The 18,486-nt window shown below is 36.5% G+C and overlaps 2 protein-coding genes across 2 annotated transcripts; one reads left to right on the plus strand and one right to left on the minus strand.

Annotated features, from left to right (window-relative positions):
• Positions 1–7,779: 7,779 nt before the first annotated feature.
• LOC25499614 (endoglucanase 17) lies at positions 7,780–11,359 on the plus strand. The gene is made up of 6 exons (XM_013594925.3): positions 7,780–7,826; positions 9,501–9,708; positions 9,793–9,901; positions 9,993–10,006; positions 10,710–10,856; positions 10,970–11,359. The coding sequence occupies exons 1-6, from the start codon at positions 7,780–7,782 to the stop codon at positions 11,357–11,359; spliced, it is 915 nt and encodes a 304-aa protein (XP_013450379.2).
• A 247-nt stretch (positions 11,360–11,606) lies between these two features.
• Positions 11,607–17,664, minus strand: LOC25499615 (sucrose synthase 2). Its single transcript, XM_013594926.3, has 15 exons — positions 17,370–17,664; positions 17,126–17,249; positions 15,818–15,969; positions 15,539–15,731; positions 15,292–15,410; positions 14,959–15,175; positions 14,558–14,653; positions 14,277–14,450; positions 13,996–14,112; positions 13,723–13,889; positions 13,250–13,474; positions 12,644–12,965; positions 12,318–12,562; positions 12,108–12,246; positions 11,607–11,948 (listed from the first exon to the last, which is right to left on the minus strand). Exons 1-15 carry the CDS (start codon positions 17,468–17,470, stop codon positions 11,910–11,912), a joined length of 2,430 nt encoding a protein of 809 aa, XP_013450380.1. The 5' UTR covers positions 17,471–17,664; the 3' UTR covers positions 11,607–11,909.
• Between the last annotated feature and the right edge of the window lie 822 nt (positions 17,665–18,486).

Genomic DNA, 18,486 nt, shown 5'->3' on the forward strand with positions numbered 1-18,486 from the left:
CTGGAATGGTCCTGTGTGTTCTCTCCTTGACCAAAAATTTCAGCCGGTTCAGAAATCATATTTCCTGTGTTGGGTTGATCTGGATTAGGTAGAGGTGTGAAATGTTTGATGGGGTCATCACCATGATACGGCCTTAGCAAGGAAACATGGACGACTAGGTGGATACGAGAGGAAGAAGGCAGATCCAGTTCATAGGCAACTTGACCAATTTTTCTGAGCACCTTGAACGGTCCAAAGTAACGTTTGGAGAGCTTTTGGGATGAGCGGCGGACAACCGTTTGTTGGCGGTACGGTTGGAGCTTCAAAAGGACCAGATCTCCCACAGAAAAGGTAAAATCTCGTCTCTTTTTAATAGCCTGTTCCTCCATCTGTTTCCTAGATTTGGTCAGGTTATTTTTAAGAAGCTGTAAAATTTCTTGCCGATTCTGTAGGGAAAGGTCTAGAGAGGGGACTGATGCAGACCCTGGAATATAGTCTGGCAGTGATGGAGGGTTTCTACCATAAAGAGCTTTGAATGGTGACATTTGGATGGCAGAGTGCACAGTTGTGTTGTGCCAAAATTCGGCGAGGTGAAGGAATTTGTACCAGCGACGAGGGTGGTCACTGACAAAACATCGGAGATAGGCTTCAAGGGTGCGATTGACAACCTCAGTCTGGCCGTCGGTCTCTGGGTGGTAGGCAGTGCTGTATTTCAGGGTTGTTCCTTGGACTCGAAAAAGTTCTTTCCAGAACATACTCAGAAACAAAGGGTCTCTATCGGAGACTATGGAAGAAGGAATGCCATGAAGGCGGCAAATTTCAACTGAAAAACGTGTGGCTAGGTCTTCTGCTGTAAATTTAGGGGGAAGGGCGATGAAGTGGACAAATTTTGTGAGGCGGTCACAAATGACCCAAATGACGGTGTGTCCAAAGGAACTTGGGAGGTGGGTGATAAAATCCATGGTAAGTTCATCCCAAACCTTTGAGGGTATGGCTAAAGGTTGCAGAAGGCCTAGTTTCTTTTGAGTTTGGTATTTATTATGTTGGCAGACTGTGCAGTGTTTGACATAATTTTTGACATTTGAATGCAGGCCTGGCCAGTAGAAGGACGCAGCAATGCGTGCGATGGTGGGTTGAGTGCCAGAGTGACCTGAGGCAGGAGTGTCGTGGTATTCTTTGAGCAAAGCTTGTCTCAGATCTTGGTGGGCTGATATGAACAATCTATCCTTGTAGTATAATAACCCCTTCGAAAATTTGTAATGTTGTGCTTCATTGTTTTCTTCTAAGTGTTGTTTGGCCAGTTCTGTTCCTTCAGTGACTAAAGCATAGAATTGTTGAAGTTGAGAAATGAGTGTTGGTACCGGCGAGGACGAAGTCAGCAGAAGCAGAGTCTCAGCTTTTCTGCTTAAAGCGTCAGCCACTTGGTTAGTCTTCCCTGGTTTGTAATATATTTCAAAGTTGAACCCTTGTAACTTGGCTGCCCATTTTTGTTGCTCGGGTGTTTGAATTTTCTGGAGCATGAGGTCTTTAAGGCTTTTTTGATCTGTAAAGATGTGAAATTTCTGACCGATCAGATATTGACGCCATTTTTTTACCGCTTCAGTTATGGCGAACATTTCACGGACGTACACGGACGCGGCTTGCATACGTGGGTTCAATCTTCGGCTGAAAAAGGAGAGTGGGTGACCATCTTGAGAGAGAACAGCTCCCACAGCAACTGCAGATGCATCAGTTTCAATTACAAAATTTTTAGAGAAGTCCGGAAGATGTAATACCGGCATAGAAGTCATATGTTGTTTTAATTGTAAAAATGCTGCACTGGCAGTTGTATTCCATGCAAATTTTGAACCTCTAAGGAGATCCGTGAGTGGTGCGGCAATGGAGGCATAATGTTTGACAAACCGTCTATAAAATCCTGTAAGCCCCAAAAATCCGCGTAGCTCAGTGAGGGAACGTGGTTCTGGCCAGTCTAGTATAGCAGATGTCTTCTCGGGGTCAGGTGCAACGCCATTGACCGAGATAATATGACCAAGGTAGTTAACGGTATTAACCGCGAAAACACATTTAGAAAGCTTTGCCACAAACTGGTGCGCTGATAACAGATCTAAAATCAAGCTTAAATGCAACAGATGGGCAGATAAACATTTGCTATAAATTAATATATCATCAAAGAAAACCAGCACAAACCGTCGCAAATAAGGGCGCAAAAAATCATTCATAGCAGACTGAAAAGTAGATGGTGCATTTGATAAGCCAAAAGGCATAACCAAAAATTCATAGTGTCCATCAAAAGTACGGAATGCAGTTTTGTGTGTATCTTCCGGTGCAACTCGGATTTTGTGATAACCTGAACGCAAATCTATCTTGGAAAAAATAGAGGCAGCCCCTAGTTCGTCTAATAATTCATCAATGGTAGGAATGGGAAAACGGTCTTTAATGGTTACCGCATTGAGGGCACGGTAATCGACACAAAATCTCCATGTGCCATCTTTTTTTCGAACTAGAAGTACGGGGGAGGAAAAAGGGCTAGTGCTTGGGATGATGGTACCATCTTTTAGCATGTCACGAATGAGTGTGGTCATAGCATCTTTTTGGGAGTGTGGATATCGGTAAGGTTTAACGTTAACCGGAGGTGTGTTAGGAATGAGAGGGATGTGGTGATCATGTTGGCGTGGTGGAGGTAGGCCTTGTGGGGGTTTAAAAACAGTGGGGTATTTTGATAGGAGGGCTGTAATCTCAGCGGAGCCAGAGGGGTTTTGTGTGTCTGTTGGGGTTGTAGAGTTTTGTGCTGTGGTGGGAGGATCAATGGTTTGAAATGTGAGAAGGTGTAGTGAAGCAATGGAACCGGTGTGAACATCATGGCAGAGTTGGTGGTAGGAAGCGGGAGTTGGGTTTTGTCTTAGTTCACCTTGTAAAGTTATGGTGGTGTTGTTATGGGTGAAACTGATGTATGGGATTGAAAAATCAGCAGTAATGAGGCCGAGGGTACGCAACCATGACATGCCTAAAACGACATCCGCACCTTCAATTGGGAATAAATAGAATGGAATTTGAAACTCTTGGTTTTGAAGTGTGATTGGGACATTAGGAGAGAAGCCTTGACAAGCTAAATGAGAGTCGTTTCCAACCATTACTGACAAGTTTGGGACCGGTTGTGTGGGAAGGTTGAGGTGTGAAGCAATGCGTGGTTGAAGGATATTGTGTGTACTACCGGTGTCTAGGAGGACAGTCACACTTATGTGCCCAATATGACTTTTGAATTTAAGGGTTTGGGGTGAGAACTGGCCTGTTATGGCATGGGTCGAGAGATGGAAATAGGTGTCAGCGGAATCAGGTTCAACAGGTTCTGGTGGTGGGTCGGTGTTATCAACTTCCACTGCCGGTTCTAACTCGTCATCAACGAACAATAACAGAAAACGTCCAGTAGCACACTTGTGACCGACTACAAACTTCTCGTCACAATTGTAACAAAGACCAAGTGCTCGACGCTCTTGTAATTGGGATTGGTTAAGCTTTCTAATTGGTAGTTTGGAAGGGGTAGGTGTGGTCTGTTTAGGATTGGGAGCAGCAGGCAGTGGTTGATTAGGCTGAGATGTGGTATTTGTTGGTGAGGGTCGTGGGGAAGAGGGTGTAGTGGGGGTTTGGAAGGGTTTTGGATATCGAGGTTTTGAATCCTTGATTTTGGATTCGATAAGTTTTGCTAGGCCAATAGCTTGGTGAATGGTTTGTGGTCGCTGAATAGCGAGTTCGTTGCGAATCTCTGGTATCAATCCGGAAAGAAAGCAGTTGAGGATTGCCTCGGGAGGGAGACCAGTGACACGGTTGCCCAGCTTTTCGAAGTGAGCTTGGTATTCCGAAACAGAGCCATGTTGTCGGAGTTTAAACAATTCTGCCTGGTGATTGGCGTAGGTGGAGGGACCGAAACGAAGTTCAAGGGATTTTGTGAAGGAAATCCAATCGAAAAGTTGGTGGTTTTGGTACATCCACTTGAACCAACTAAGAGCTTCACCCTTCATGTAAAATGAGGACATAGACATACGGTGCTCAAACGGAATTTGGTAAAAAGTGAAGAATTGTTCTGCTTGGAAAAGCCATTCCAATGGGTCAGTGCCGTCAAAAGTAGAGAGTTCAAGCTTAGGGTTACGGATAGGGGTTGAGTGTGATGACTGTGAGTGTTGAGGGGTCGAGTTGTACGGAAAAGGGGGAAATGAGGAAAACGACGCCGGTTGAGAGGTTGTGTTATAACTGTGGGTAGGCTGGAATGAGGTGGGTTGTGAGAGCGGCGGTGGAGGGATATAGGAATCGGAACTCAAATAGTAAGGTGGTGGGGGTATAGTTGTCATCCTGGTGGATTGGGTGAGTAAAGGTCGTGAAGTAGATGTGAAAGGAGAGGGAAACCCGGTGAAGGAGGTGGTAGCAGGTTGGAGTTGGGAAGAAAGTGGTGTGGTGATTATAGGCCGTGAGTGTAGTGGGGTGAGTATGGTTGATGTGGGTTGGGTCTGTAGAGGAGATGAGGAAGATCTGAACTGTGAATTTGTAGAGATAGTCGGTTGGGATTGTGATGTTTGTTGAGTGGATAGGGCGACGGGTTTAAGGAGATCAGTGAGGTAGGTTTTCAATGATTCATGGCGGCCGGCGTGGATTTGGTCTTGGTTGTCAATTTTGGTTTGCATCAATCGTAGCTGAGATTCAAGGTGTTGGGTGGAGTGCTGGAAACGTTCATCCAGTTGTTGGTTGGAGATTTGGAACCGTTCATCGATATGTTGATGGGTGGCTCGGATGGCGTCGTCAATGTGGAGATTTGTGGCTTGAATCGCATCATCAAAGTCTTTGGGCGGTGGATTGGTGATTTTGGGAGGCATTGGGATTCAAGTAATGAAAGCACCAATGATAGATTATTGTTCAGGAAATAACTAGATCTAAGCTGCAAGGAAGATAAACAACAGAGACAATTAAAAAGCTGCATTCAATATTCTTCTTATTCCAATCATTGGCATACAGTGACCTATATATAGCTAGGTTAAGTTGTTGCCTCATAATGGGCTTGGACCTTACAAACAAATGCTAGAAGATAGAGATAATAAGTCAAGTAATAATTTGATAGCTGCGCCCCCCTTAATATCAGTAAAAACTTTTCAACCATCCTGGTGTTTTGCTCTCTCTCTTAGATGTTCTCCTCTTGTGAATTTGGTTGCTATCAGTAAGCATAATTTCAGTCATCAAAAAAATCACCTAAACAACTTGCTATACAAGTACAAATTAAGTAGACCACTTCAATTCTGAATGGAATAGTTTTTATACTTACCTTACGATCGAACTCCAAATTATCAGAGCGAGAATCAAAGGGTTAACACCAAAATAAAATAAAACATAAAGAAATTAAATAGACAATAATAAGTTGGTAGTTTCTGGTTTAACATATGTAGATGTAGATATATTTATAAACAAAGAGTCGTTAAATTTATTACTTCTTACATTATTGTCGCATGAATTCCAACTATGGTAAAGTCTTGTACTAATGTTATGCTACTTTCTCATAGATATACTGATGAAGCATTGATGTGATGTTGGATGAAAAATTGGAAGATTAAATATCAAGTAATTATACTTTGATCTAATATTGTGTGAATTGAAAAAATAGAGTGTGGGAATCCCATATAAAATAGAACACACATATTAGTAGTGTTTAAATTGTCGTTTTTTTTTTTTTTTGTCAGGGTAAATTGTGGTATTTAATTTTAAATATTTGATAATGATAAAAATAAGACTGGTGCTAGTCACACCTAAAAAAAAAACAAGTTACACCCAAATTTATTTAAAATTTTACAATAATACCAAAATTGCCCTCTTCATGTAAATTTTTTAAAAACCCATCTTTTATGATCATTCTGAACCCTTACCCCCTTTCATCCACAAATCACCATAGATGTGCAACCAATATCTAAATCAACATCTTTGTTATTGATCTGTACTATATTCATAAAGGTTAGTGAGTTTCATGAATTTTATTTTGGCTAAAATATGGTTTTAGTCCCTGCAAATATGCCTCGTTTTGGTTTTAGTCCCTGGTAAAAAAAATTTGTTTTTGGTCCCTGCAAAAATTTTTGTTTTTGAAAATAGTCTCTGACCCCACTTTTGTTATGATTTGCATACGTGGCACATTATAAGTGAACCAATTTTGTAGTTTTTGGTCCCTGCAAAATATTTTGTTTTTAAAAAAGGTCCCTGCAAAATTTTTTGTTTTTGAAAATAGTCCCTAGGGACTATTTTCAAAAACAATTTTTTTTTTACCAGGGACTAAAACCAAAACGAGGCATATTTGCAGGGACTAAAACCATATTTTAGCCTTTTATTTTCGATGAGTTTCTATTTGTTTATTGTTTGTTTTGGTATGAGATATGCCTGTCAATTTGATTTTAAGTGAGAGGTTAGTGTAAATTAAGTTTACGTGTATGTATATAAAAGGGGTTAGTGTAGTTTACATATGTAGGTTAATGTAAATTCAAGTTTACGTATGTAGGTTAATGTAAATTCAAGTTTACGTATGTTCAATTTAGGTTAGTGTAAATTCAGTTTACTTACATTCAATCTAGGTTAATGTAAATTAAGTTTACTTATGTTCAATTTAGGTTAATGTAAATTTAGTTTACGTATGTATATAAGAGGTTAGTGTAAATTAAGTTTACTTATGTTCAATCTAGGTTAATGTAAATTCAGTTTACTTATGTTCAATTTAGGTTAATGTAAATTAAGTTTACTTATGTTCAATTTACGTTAATGTAAATTTAGTTGATTTGAAATTTTTATTTTAGTTAAAGGGTATATTAGTCATTCTGAGGTGTAACTTGTTGTTTTTGGGGTGTGACTAGCACCAGTCTAAAAATAATAGTAATTATTATTTTATTTGAGAATATCACTTTCCATAAATTTAGCTTACGGTGGTTGTGATAAGAATAATAATTTAATTATTTGTTTTTTTTTATCCTATCCACAAGTGTTGTTAAACTGATTGATGGATAAATTCCATTTTAATCTTATCCATTAGAGTAACTGCTGTCGCAATTTTTGCTAAAACAGTTAAAAAATTTCTATATAAATAGAGGATTCCACTTAGTTCAAAAACACACTGAAATTCACGGTTGATGTTTCCTGTGTTTTTTCCTCTCTTCTCTCTCCTTCGACTTGTGTTGACAAGTCCTTCTCCTTTTTCTACTTCTTTATGTCCCTTCAGAATTAAGAGTGTTCTTAAGACCATATTATTCCTTGTCGGTATATTGATCCTTCGAAATCAATAATGGTCTTAAGAGCATAGTCCCTTCGATAATTCATTCTCTTCGGAATAAATAATGTTTTAAGATCATAGTCCCTTTTCGATATACTCCCTCCGTCCCTAAATATATGAGACTTTTGCCAAAATTGCGGAGATTAAGAAAGTGGGTTGTAGTATTAAATTGGTATACAATTACTATTGTTTTACAATTTTATCCTTAAGAGAGAGAGTTAATTTATGTTTTCAATATAATATTTATTGTTGATTGAAGAAAAAGATGCAAAATAAGTAAGGGTATGTTGGTAAAGAAATAATTAATGTACTTGGAAATATCAAAGGGGTCTTATAAAAAGGGACAAATTATTTTTTCAAAATGGTCTTATAATTAGGGACGGAGGGAGTAATAAGAATGATCTTAAACATATACATTCTTCTTCAATTCATGGAAAAGTTAGATGTTAGAATGGTCGTAGCACCATATTTGAGTGGTTGAAATACCATATTGATATTTGGAGAAGTTAAAAATTAGAATGGTGGTAACACCATATTTGAGTGGTCTCAACAACATAACAGAATGGTAACAATGTCATATTAAAGTGGTTTCAGTATTAAAAGTGTGGTCTTAGTACCATATTGAAGGTGTAATTCTCGAACGGTTTTCTACAGTGCAGAAGTTAACCGCACAGTTGCAGCTGAGCTTGTTTTATCCTGGAGGCGGCGTGGTTGATAGTCTGTCTTGCACAATTTTGGACAGTGCCACAAAACGTCTTAAAGAGAGCAATCTGGTCGTGACTCAACCTAGTAACAACTTCGGTAGATAATAGAATTTGGAAATACAAAAACAACATATACAGGTAATGTTAACTTGTGTTCTTATGACACATGTTAATGATTACACATATAGCAAAAATTGATTGAGAAAAAATCATTTTAAAATTTTGAGAAATAAATTGACACAATTGAAGGATCAAAATGTGTGTTTATCTCTTTTGAAATCTAAAGGTTTGTGCAATGCTACACCTTGTGGATCTACACATTGAAAATTGAACACAGACAAAGTGATGAGACATACATTGATTTCATCCAATAAAAAAGTGAGTGCTAGAGAGAGTGTTGAAAAGTAAGTGTTGTTAGCTTTACTCATGGATCCATTTACGATAAGAGAAATGATATTCGTACAACCATTTTGTGACAACTTTTGTACAACTTTCTCTTTCATACTCACATGATGTTCTTATTCTCTCTCTTCCTTTTTTTCTCCCCATTGTTTTTGACCAATAAGAAAAGAGAAAAACAAAGTTGTCACTAAAGTTGTCATAAAATGGATGTACAAATATCATTGCTCTTACGATAAATAGCACCCAATTCAAAATAGGTAAAACTTTCAAACTATCAATGTAAGTAATAGTCAAATACATCTTGTCATCCAATAAGTAAATTAATTGTATCAGGTTATTAATTTTTAAGTTTTTTTGTTTTAGATAGATGCTTTAAGTCTCATTGCATGCGCAACGTTGGCCTTTTTTACAGTCATGTAATTTTTGTTTTTTAATGGAGTTGTAGCTTTTGTACAACTTTCTCTTTCATACTCACATGATGTTCTTATTCTCTCTCTTCCTTTTTTTCTCCCCATTGTTTTTGACCAATAAGAAAAGAGAAAAACAAAGTTGTCACTAAAGTTGTCATAAAATGGATGTACAAATATCATTGCTCTTACGATAAATAGCACCCAATTCAAAATAGGTAAAACTTTCAAACTATCAATGTAAGTAATAGTCAAATACATCTTGTCATCCAATAAGTAAATTAATTGTATCAGGTTATTAATTTTTAAGTTTTTTTGTTTTAGATAGATGCTTTAAGTCTCATTGCATGCGCAACGTTGGCCTTTTTTACAGTCATGTAATTTTTGTTTTTTAATGGAGTTAAAGAGAAACTCAAAAAATGGCAACGGAGTGCGCATGTAATATGACTTAAATTGCCTATATGAAGAAAATAAACTTAAAGGATTAATAAAATTAAACAGAACGAAAGATTTATTTTGCGCAAGTGATAAGTAAACAACACTATTATGAATGGGAGTAATAAGTAATTCCTAAAAACTGAGATTATGTACGTATACTTTGTTTGTGGATGTAGGTTTTCCAGTTTGCTTATAAATATAGGGGATCCTACAGCAATAGCTTGAAGCCTGTTGTATCAGGTAAAGTTCTGATATTCCTATGTGCACATTTGCTATTTTATTTTGTAGGAAAATACTCAAAAACACTATATTGATTGCTTTGAAAATATGTCGGGATGAGTTGTTGTGGGGTGCTGCTTGGCTTCACAAGGCCACTAAGAACCTAATGTACTTAAACTACATTAAGGTTAATGGACAGATACATGGGGCTGATGTGACTGATAATACCTTTGGATGGGATAACAAACATGCTGGAGCAAGGATACTCCTTTCTAAGGTCCAAAATTTCCATTTTCCATTATCTTAATTGCACATTAAAAACACTTTCATTTCATACTCACAATGGTGCTTTTGATTTTAGGAATTTCTAGTTCAGAAAGTGGAATCCCTTTATGCTACAAGGGTCATGCAGACAATTTTATATGTTCTGCTATCCCTGGAGACTCTCTCTTCCTCCCAATATACACCAGGTGAGTGAGGTTCCATTTTCATCTTTCTCTTAATTACTCTCTCTCTCCCAATGATCTCAAGTCTCAACTGTGTGCTGTGGTCAAATTTCAGGTGGGCTTTTTGTTGTGAATTCGTTGAGAAAAACACACCAATAAAAAACTTGATGCGTGGAGCAAATTAATGTGCAATTAAGATAAAAGGAATCAAAGCAAGCGGGTAGCAAATAATCCAAAACAAAAGTAAACAGCAAGAGATAAAAGGAAGAAGAAGAATAACACAAGAATTTGTTTACCCAGTTCGGTCTAATGATGACCTAGTCTAGGGAGAGAGCAGCTCTCCGTTCCCCTATAATGATATGAGTTTCTTTACAAAGAGATATTGAGTTACAAGAATCAGTCTTCAAACCTAATTCTACCCAAGTCCCAGCCTCTTCCCGTGACCAAGAGACTCAATCCTAATAGTGCTTTGTTCAAGGTGAATCAAAACAATCCCAACCCCTAGTGTTGTTGCAAAGAAAATTCTCTATAAACCCTAGTTTGTATGTTGGTTTCTAAACCCTGTTTTTCTACACACTTTATCATCTTATACAAGGCTTATATTTATAGTGGAAAGTAAACCCTTAAAAAACTGAAACAAATCTTTACTGAAAATACGTTTTAAAAATATCTTCAGCGCGTCCATCGTGGCACGATGCGGCTTCATCGTGGCACGAAAATTCCAGTAGCTTCCTCAGAATCTTGCTTCAACAATCGTGGCGCGATGCTTCTCCATCGTGGCACAATTCTCCAGAATTTTGATTTTAAGTTAACTCTCACACTTTTGTTCAAGATGAATGATAGTAACATGCAATATGTCACGTCCACATCCTTTCTACTCTTAACTTATGCAAAATACTTAACTACTTCACATACTGTTGTGAACTGTGGTGGAACCATCATAACTCCAAAGAGCCTAAAAACTATAGCCAAACAACAGGTACAAAAAGGAGACATTGTCTCAGTCTACCTCGTTATTTCACTAAATACTCTTTGATTTTGTTTTCTTTGTACAAATTTCTCTAAGAATGTTGTATTCTTGTTATTTTCTAGGTTGATTACTTGTTGGGAGACAACCCATTGAAGATGTCATACATGGTGGGGTTTGGTACAAGGTACCCACAAAGGATACACCATAGGGGATCATCACTTCCATCTATTGCTGTTCACCCTGGCAAGATCCAATGTTCAGAAGGATTCAGTGTAATGGACTCACAATCCCCTAACCCCAACATTCTAGTGGGTACAGTTGTTGGGGGACCTGATTTGCATGATAGCTTTCCAGATGAACGTTCAGATTATGAGCAATCAGAGCCAGCTACTTACATCAATGCACCTCTTGTAGGAGCATTGGCTTATCTTGCACATTCATTTGGACAACTCCAAAGAGCACTTCTACAGCACGTTTTGTGCATCTCTTGTTTTAATTATTCGTCACTTTAAGCTGATTTTGATAGTTTGTATTGTGTTGAAAATAGCATGTTAAAGAGTGTATTCTTAACATGATTCTAGCCGTTAATTACTCTCACACTTTTAAGGTAAATTCTCAGTCAAAAGTATTCACTTTAAAAAATTAGATCCGTATGAAAGAAAGGAGATAAATGCATGCAATACGGGAAAGATTATATAACGTCAAGGTGACTTTTCCGCCCTAAAGGCAGAGAATCCATGACCCGAGTACACCTTCACATGATGAACTCACTTGTTCAAAGTTAGGTAAAAGGTTTAGCATGGTTTGTTCTTAGTTCTTACCAATCTTATTCCCGTATCTCATGAAGCTTGTCTTAGGGAAAACAATACAAGAGACATCAACAACCAGTACTCCGCATTTCTGATATAATGAAAGCTAACATAGATGAGCGTCCATGAAATTTCTCCAAGTCAGAAAAACTTTAATTTACAACACAAGAAGCAGACTTTTATATACATACAAGACTCTTATTGTCTGCTGTCATTCCTTGATAAGAACATAGAGCTGCCATACATCAGCTGGTTAATTTGCGTCATCCTTTGCTAGTGGAACAGAATTTGCCTGAAAAATTTGTGACACAAAAAATTGAGATCACTTTCATTTGATTCTATTACACCTGATCTTATAAATTTCAAAGTCACAGAACATATAGATGGTAAAATTTATAATCATAGATCATAGCATACCAAGGGAACGGATGTAAATTGTAATATGACTTACCAAATCACGGAACTTAAGAATGTAGAACATCTCAAGATACCGTCGAGTTTCGCGCCTTTCAAGTTTGGAAACATATTTCCAGAAACTATAAACACCCGCCAAGGTCATAAGCCTTTCAGAATAGATATTCCATGTGTACCTGTTTAATTATTTGCTTAGCATTTTTTTGTCAACAGGAAAATAAATCAACTTTTAAAAAAAATCACCTACCTTTCAAAAATTCTTTGAAGACCTCCATCAGATATTTTGTTCCAATGGTTTGGATCCTCCTTACATTTTTGGAAAAATTCAAGTAATAGCTCTGAAGCTTTGTCGGGATGATAAGGATCAATATGAAATCCTGATACACCATGCTCGATGATCTCAGCAGGACCACCATGGCAAGTAGCAAATGTAGGGAGCCCACAAGTCATGGCCTCCACGACTGTAAGTCCAAAAGCTTCATAGAAAGCAGGCTGCAGCAAGAAAGGAAGAGTTACAAATGAATAATGATGCTTGAGTGGTCAATTAAACAGTAAAAAGTGGTCAGTTAATACCTGAACGAAAGCGCCTTTTGTATCTGCTATGTAACGATACAGCTCCCCGTTACGTGCTCTATTTGTTTGAGCAGTAATCCACCGAAACTCGCCATTCAAATTATACTGCTTCATGAGATCGTGCATCTTCTCAATCTCTGCAATTTCTTCTCTGTCACTGGACTTCTTCACATCAATATAACCAGCTACTACGACAAGGTTGACCAGTTCCCTCAATTTGCTGTTCTTAGCATAGCTTTCTACCAAACCAGTTATGTTTTTAACTCTGTCAAGCCTTGCCATGGAGAAGATTATAGGCTTTGACCGGTCTGCCAGTGAACCGCTGCCACATAGAGACAAAGATAAAATCATTAACGCTCATAGTCACATTTGCATACCTGACAAATGTGACATGCTTTCAAGATATCCTATCCCTTATAAAAATAAACATGTCAAGATCTCTGTGATTTTAAATAAGGTGTTGGTACTGAAGGATGAGTAATGACTTTAAAGTGGAAGCTAACATAATCCATGATTCGTGCTCAGAAGATCAATTACTTAGAGGTATGAACTGTTATAGGAGTAAATAACCTAAATTAAGAAATTCTGCAACTGCAATAGACTCACATGTACTCATCGGTCTGCTCGGTATCATACAATAGCTTTTCAATTGAACCATGCAGAGCTGTGAGTCTTTTCTCCTTTTCAGAACAGGGGAAATATATTGTCATATCTGCTCCAGGAGAGACAATATTGAACTTGGGATCAAAAACATCAATGCCATGGACAACCCTATAGAGTCCAGGAAGAGTAAAAGCCGTGTGACTCTCATACTGGCCAACAGTATTCTTCCTGGAAGACAACATAAGTTAAGAAAATGAAATGAGCAACATTATTATTATAAAAGAAAACAAAATTATGGTAACTTTATCTCCAAAATAAATATTCAACAACTTATAAAAGCAATGAAATAATTGTTAAATAATTGATAATGTTGACAAGCCAAATAAAAGGGAGAGCGCTAAAAAGCAGACTAACAAGCAGTGATTTATCACAAGTCGCTAAGCATACCATACATTGTGAAAAAAAAAATTACTTACGTTCCTGCAATCTCTTGGTATGTACTGGTGATGATAAAATCAGCATTATTCATGGCTATTAGGTCAGCAGTGAACTGACATGAAAAATGGTATTTATCCTCAAATTTCTTCCAATATATATCTGAATCTGGATATTTTGTCTTCTCCAGTGCATGTGCGATTGTGCACTACACATACAACATTCAACTCTATTAAGTTACATTCTCAGCAGAAGATGACACAAGCTTTCAAATTTAGTATGGAAATAAGATGATAAAAAAGAGGGACAAAAACCTGGGTAACTCCCATTTTGTAAGCCAATAAAGATGCAACAAGATTCCCATCACTGTAGTTTCCTATGATGAAATCAGGATAACATTGTAACTCGGCAGAAATTTCACTAGCAACATCCTGTCGATATTTGTAACCAATGATATTAGGTGTAAAAGGTAGCACAAGCAATCTATATCACACATTATTTGAACATCATGCCTAAACTAAGTTATGAAACCATTCCTTCCTAATAATCCTGTGTCAGATTAATAATTTAAGCTATACATGTTGATGGGCTTTACCTCTGCATAAGTTTCCAGGAAAGGCCAGACATCAAACCTTGAGATCCATTTACGGAGAATTCCTTTTTCTGATCTGAATGGAACACGCAAAATATGTGTATAATCAGTGCCACTGACTCTTTCTAGTCTCTGGTTGCATGTTGTCCCCTTTGCATCAGGTATTAACCTAGTAACCTTCAAAGAAACAGACAAGTTATAATTTCATTTGAACTTAAAAAACAGACAATTACATTACAGCCTTATCAAATAAGAAGAACCTGACTCCAAGAAGTTACACTTACAATTAAAATTCTAGGAGTGAAATCAAGTCCTTGTTTCTGGATCCGAGCAAGCATCTCATTCTCAAGGGCACGCACTTGATCGAGTATATAAACAACCTGCGACGAAAAAAACTTGTGTAGAATGGCACTCGCATATAATAGTATATAATATAACTCAACAAAGCAAGACAAATGGATGGAATCAACCAAGGGACATGAGGACATGAGAGAGGTGGCACTAAACAATGCATACATGTTTAGGGTTGGGACGCTGAAGGAGTAAGGAGGTCAAGGGTTCAATCCCTTATGTTAACAAATTCCCCTTCCTCTAACAAACTAACCACTAATATTTGCCTATAAAAAAATACATACATGCCCAGTAAGTTCAGTTGTTCTTAATCGCATATGATAAATAAGATTACCTGTCCGCCAGTATCAGGTAAACCCAGGACATTGGCTTGCCCAAAGAAGCCATGCGGAGACAATATAACAACATTGAACACCATTGGTACTCTCCCAAGAAAAGTCTCAAGTGTAGAAGGATCAGGGGCCTGAAGAATATCCAACAGCAGATGCATCGTTTCTAATACCCGCGCAGCAGTATCACCCCAACCTCTCTCAAACCCCATTCCTTGTAATCTAAATGGATAAAAGAGTCAGAGGAACAATAATATATCAAAATATCCTATAAAATACTCACATAATTTGTAATGTACAAGAAATATATGAAAATCCATCATAGAACATAGTCTTACACGTATTCAAATTCAGAATAGAGTGTATCAGGCGCAAGCTTAGAAAGATGATCCTCGACCTTGACCAAAGCGGACTGAAGTTTGGAAATGTTTTGTAGTCTATCATTTAACATCAGCGCCTGTAACATTATATATGGAAGAGAAATTCAGGGTCAAGCTACATATTTGAAATTACAACGGTACTCATCTAGCATAAACATTCCATTAGAAATTTAGAAGTGAAAAATGCATAACACAGAAAACCTACATGGCCTTTATATGTGTGAGCACGGAGGAAATCAAGCAAGGGTTCCAAGCAATCTTTGTTGCGAAACATATTTGACGAGAGGTGGCGGTTGAGAAATTGCACACCATTGCCAATGGATGATGAACGGGTTGGACGAGGGAATGATGCATTAAATGGCTCTAAATCTAGCTCCAGTACAAAATTTTCATTAATCCTATTGCACAGTATAAGACAAAACGGTCATCACAAGACTCGGAGAGTTAATTTCTTATAATAAAAGTTAAGCGGTAGATTTCTTACTTTCCATCTACAAGTTCTTCTTTGAAGCTGAGATATTCAGAAATGCTCAATTGCTCGACGTTGAGTTCAAAGACATTAACACGGACATATTCCCAAACACCGGGTCTTGGACGAACTGCTATTGCCACAAAAGGAGGCAAAACTATGGCTTCCTGTCACAAAAATAATGCTACACATTTTCAAACAATATCTTAAATCTTTCAATATGATACGGTGATTAATAACTTTCATGAATGCGAAAGTTTCGATCATTGACATTTGACAGTACCACAACATCATTGATGAATATTCTGTCCCTTTTAATTTATGGGATATGCTGTCTAACCTCTAATACTGATTTTTCACACCATACTTACAATTACTGTTAATTTAGTTGTAGCTTAATGCAATTAGCTCCAAATAGATACAAATACAGTATATAAATAACACTATTGGAAATGTTCAATAATAACCTATTTGTTTGAGTAATAGTAGAATCAAAGTCCAAAACTATTTACCCAAAAAATATCAGTAGAGTGTAGACCAACACGTGTCGGTCCATATGGGAAGGCATAATTTCTCATAAGCAAAATCTCAAATTTGAGTCATGGTTTAGGAGGGTCCAACATGATACCATAGGTCTATGACCCCAAAAAACAAATATTTGTAGACTAAAAGTTAGGCGAAAAGTTGAAAATGAATGTTCACAATCCATTCTATTTAATTTTATCATTACTTTTATTTATTTATTTTTGACGAAATTACTTTTATTTTTGACACACTGCATGGAGAAGAAGTGTTGCAGGTTATGCCCAACCTTTTACCATATTAGCTGCAACTTAACATATCAGCTGCACATGCAAGACGGTTTAATTTCTAAAAAAAAATTAATTGAGACTAGTTACTTTCATTTATTTATTATTAATAAGCAAAATATCACCTTTTTTTTCAAAAATTCAGAAATGGAAGACTTTATGAAATTAAAGTAGCATTACCGGACATTTTTCGACCCTCCCCGAGAAAACCAAAAATTGGTAACTTGCAGTAACAAGGCTATGTTGTTACTAGTTTACTGATGAACTAGTGTAAGTAAAATCTCACATAAATCACACCAAATAACTTTGTATAACTCGTTATTAACGAAATTATATGAAAGTTGACGTAATTACAAAAAAGAAAATGCTAACAATTTCCCGTAGGACATTATTTAAACAATCAAAGAGATAATTTTTGCATAGAAAGATGATTTTTATTTTGATGAAAAAAATTCTAAATTTTTTATGATTACTTAAAAAGCTTGAAAAACAAAAAAGTGAAAACATAGAAAACCTGTGCAGACTTGATAATTTCACCAAAGGGGCCATCTTTAAGATGATCCTCCTGACCAAGGATGTTTTCAAGCTCATCAATCAAATTATGAGGTTGCAAGATCCCTTTCCCCTGAGCCACATACCTTAAAATAAAATAACAAACAAAGTATCTTTGATCATGATCAAAGTCATAAAACAGAGCCATGCTGGCATGATAAAACATTTAAAAAGTGGAGTTGATGATGAAGAAGAAGAAGAAGAACCTGGAGAGGAGAGAAATGAGTTCGTTACGGTGAGCAGAAAGAGTATCTTGAACTCTGTCTCTGATACTGGGAACTCTAACATACTTAGCTTGCGTAGACATAGCGATGATCACAGTGTTGTTCTTCTAGACTGCAGAACTGACCAGAAGTTGGACTGAAATGGAATTGGAATTTCTAAGTTGAATAAAACCAAAACGTTAGAGAGTGATAATTAGTGCGACGTGTTGAACAGAGCACGAAAGCAGGAGTTTATAGTCAGAAAATCATAGACAAAATGGTTTACGTGTCCAACTTTTATTACTTTATCGTTCCATACTATTGTCCTTTTGCTGTGTTGTAATTTTATCATAGTTTAGCATAGGTGTAATGGTTTGGTTTGAATTGATTATTTGTCAAAAAGAAAAAGTGTCTCAAAAACAAGGTTTTTTTTAGATTGTTTAGAGGATATTTATCCATCGATCAATTAAAATGTAATATACATTGACAATATTAAATGTCATAAATGAATCAATTTTTTATAAAAAAAAAATCAATTTTAATTATAAGGTAACTTTTAATACTTTTTATTTTTATCAAATTATAGACACGATTACGTTAGAGGTCATTTATCTTATTTATTTGTAACATTTTGGTCTTTTATCTTTATTTTTTTCCGTTTAGGTCTTTTATCTCTCATAAAAGCACATATACATCCTTTTTCTCATTTTTTTTATTAAAAAAATACATAATGTTATTTTTTTAAATATATTTTTATTAAAAATGAAAAAATCCATAATTATGATGAAGATGTTCATCATCTTCATTGAATCAAAAAAATTTCTACACAAAAATCAAAACCCTATGGAGAAAGAGATTTAGTTTCATCACAAAAAAAAAAAAAAGATTTAGTTATATAAATTGTCACACCGTATATTATTATTATTATTATTTTCTAAAACTGAATATTCAAATTCGGCATAAAAATAACCCCAAAATTGAGAGCAGTTTTGCACATCAATTTTGTTGTTTTCAGAACAATCTTAACTTTCGTAAAGCCTAACCCTTCCGCCGGTGACTAAGCCTCCACCATCCGCCTTGCAACATTTGTGAAATTAAGGTTTTGAATTTTGTGTTTAAA

The sequence above is a fragment of the Medicago truncatula genome, chromosome 7, assembly GCF_003473485.1.
Source record: "Medicago truncatula cultivar Jemalong A17 chromosome 7, MtrunA17r5.0-ANR, whole genome shotgun sequence".
NCBI classification, from domain to species: Eukaryota; Viridiplantae; Streptophyta; class Magnoliopsida; order Fabales; family Fabaceae; genus Medicago; species Medicago truncatula.

Excerpts from the sequence above, each read along its gene's own strand:
- LOC25499614 (XM_013594925.3), top strand. The coding sequence starts at position 7,780 with ATGGTGGTAACACCATATTTGAGTGGTCTCAACAACATAACAGAATG. Across the intron at positions 7,827-9,500 it reads CTCAACAACATAACAGAATG|GAAAATACTCAAAAACACTA; the intron begins GTAACAATGTCA and ends TTTATTTTGTAG. Across the intron at positions 10,857-10,969 it reads AAACTATAGCCAAACAACAG|GTTGATTACTTGTTGGGAGA; the intron begins GTACAAAAAGGA and ends GTTATTTTCTAG.
- LOC25499615 (XM_013594926.3), bottom strand. The coding sequence starts at position 17,470 with ATGTCTACGCAAGCTAAGTATGTTAGAGTTCCCAGTATCAGAGACAGA. Across the intron at positions 14,113-14,276 it reads TCCTGGAAACTTATGCAGAG|GATGTTGCTAGTGAAATTTC; the intron begins GTAAAGCCCATC and ends AAATATCGACAG. Across the intron at positions 12,247-12,317 it reads CTTCAAAGAATTTTTGAAAG|GTACACATGGAATATCTATT; the intron begins GTAGGTGATTTT and ends ATAATTAAACAG.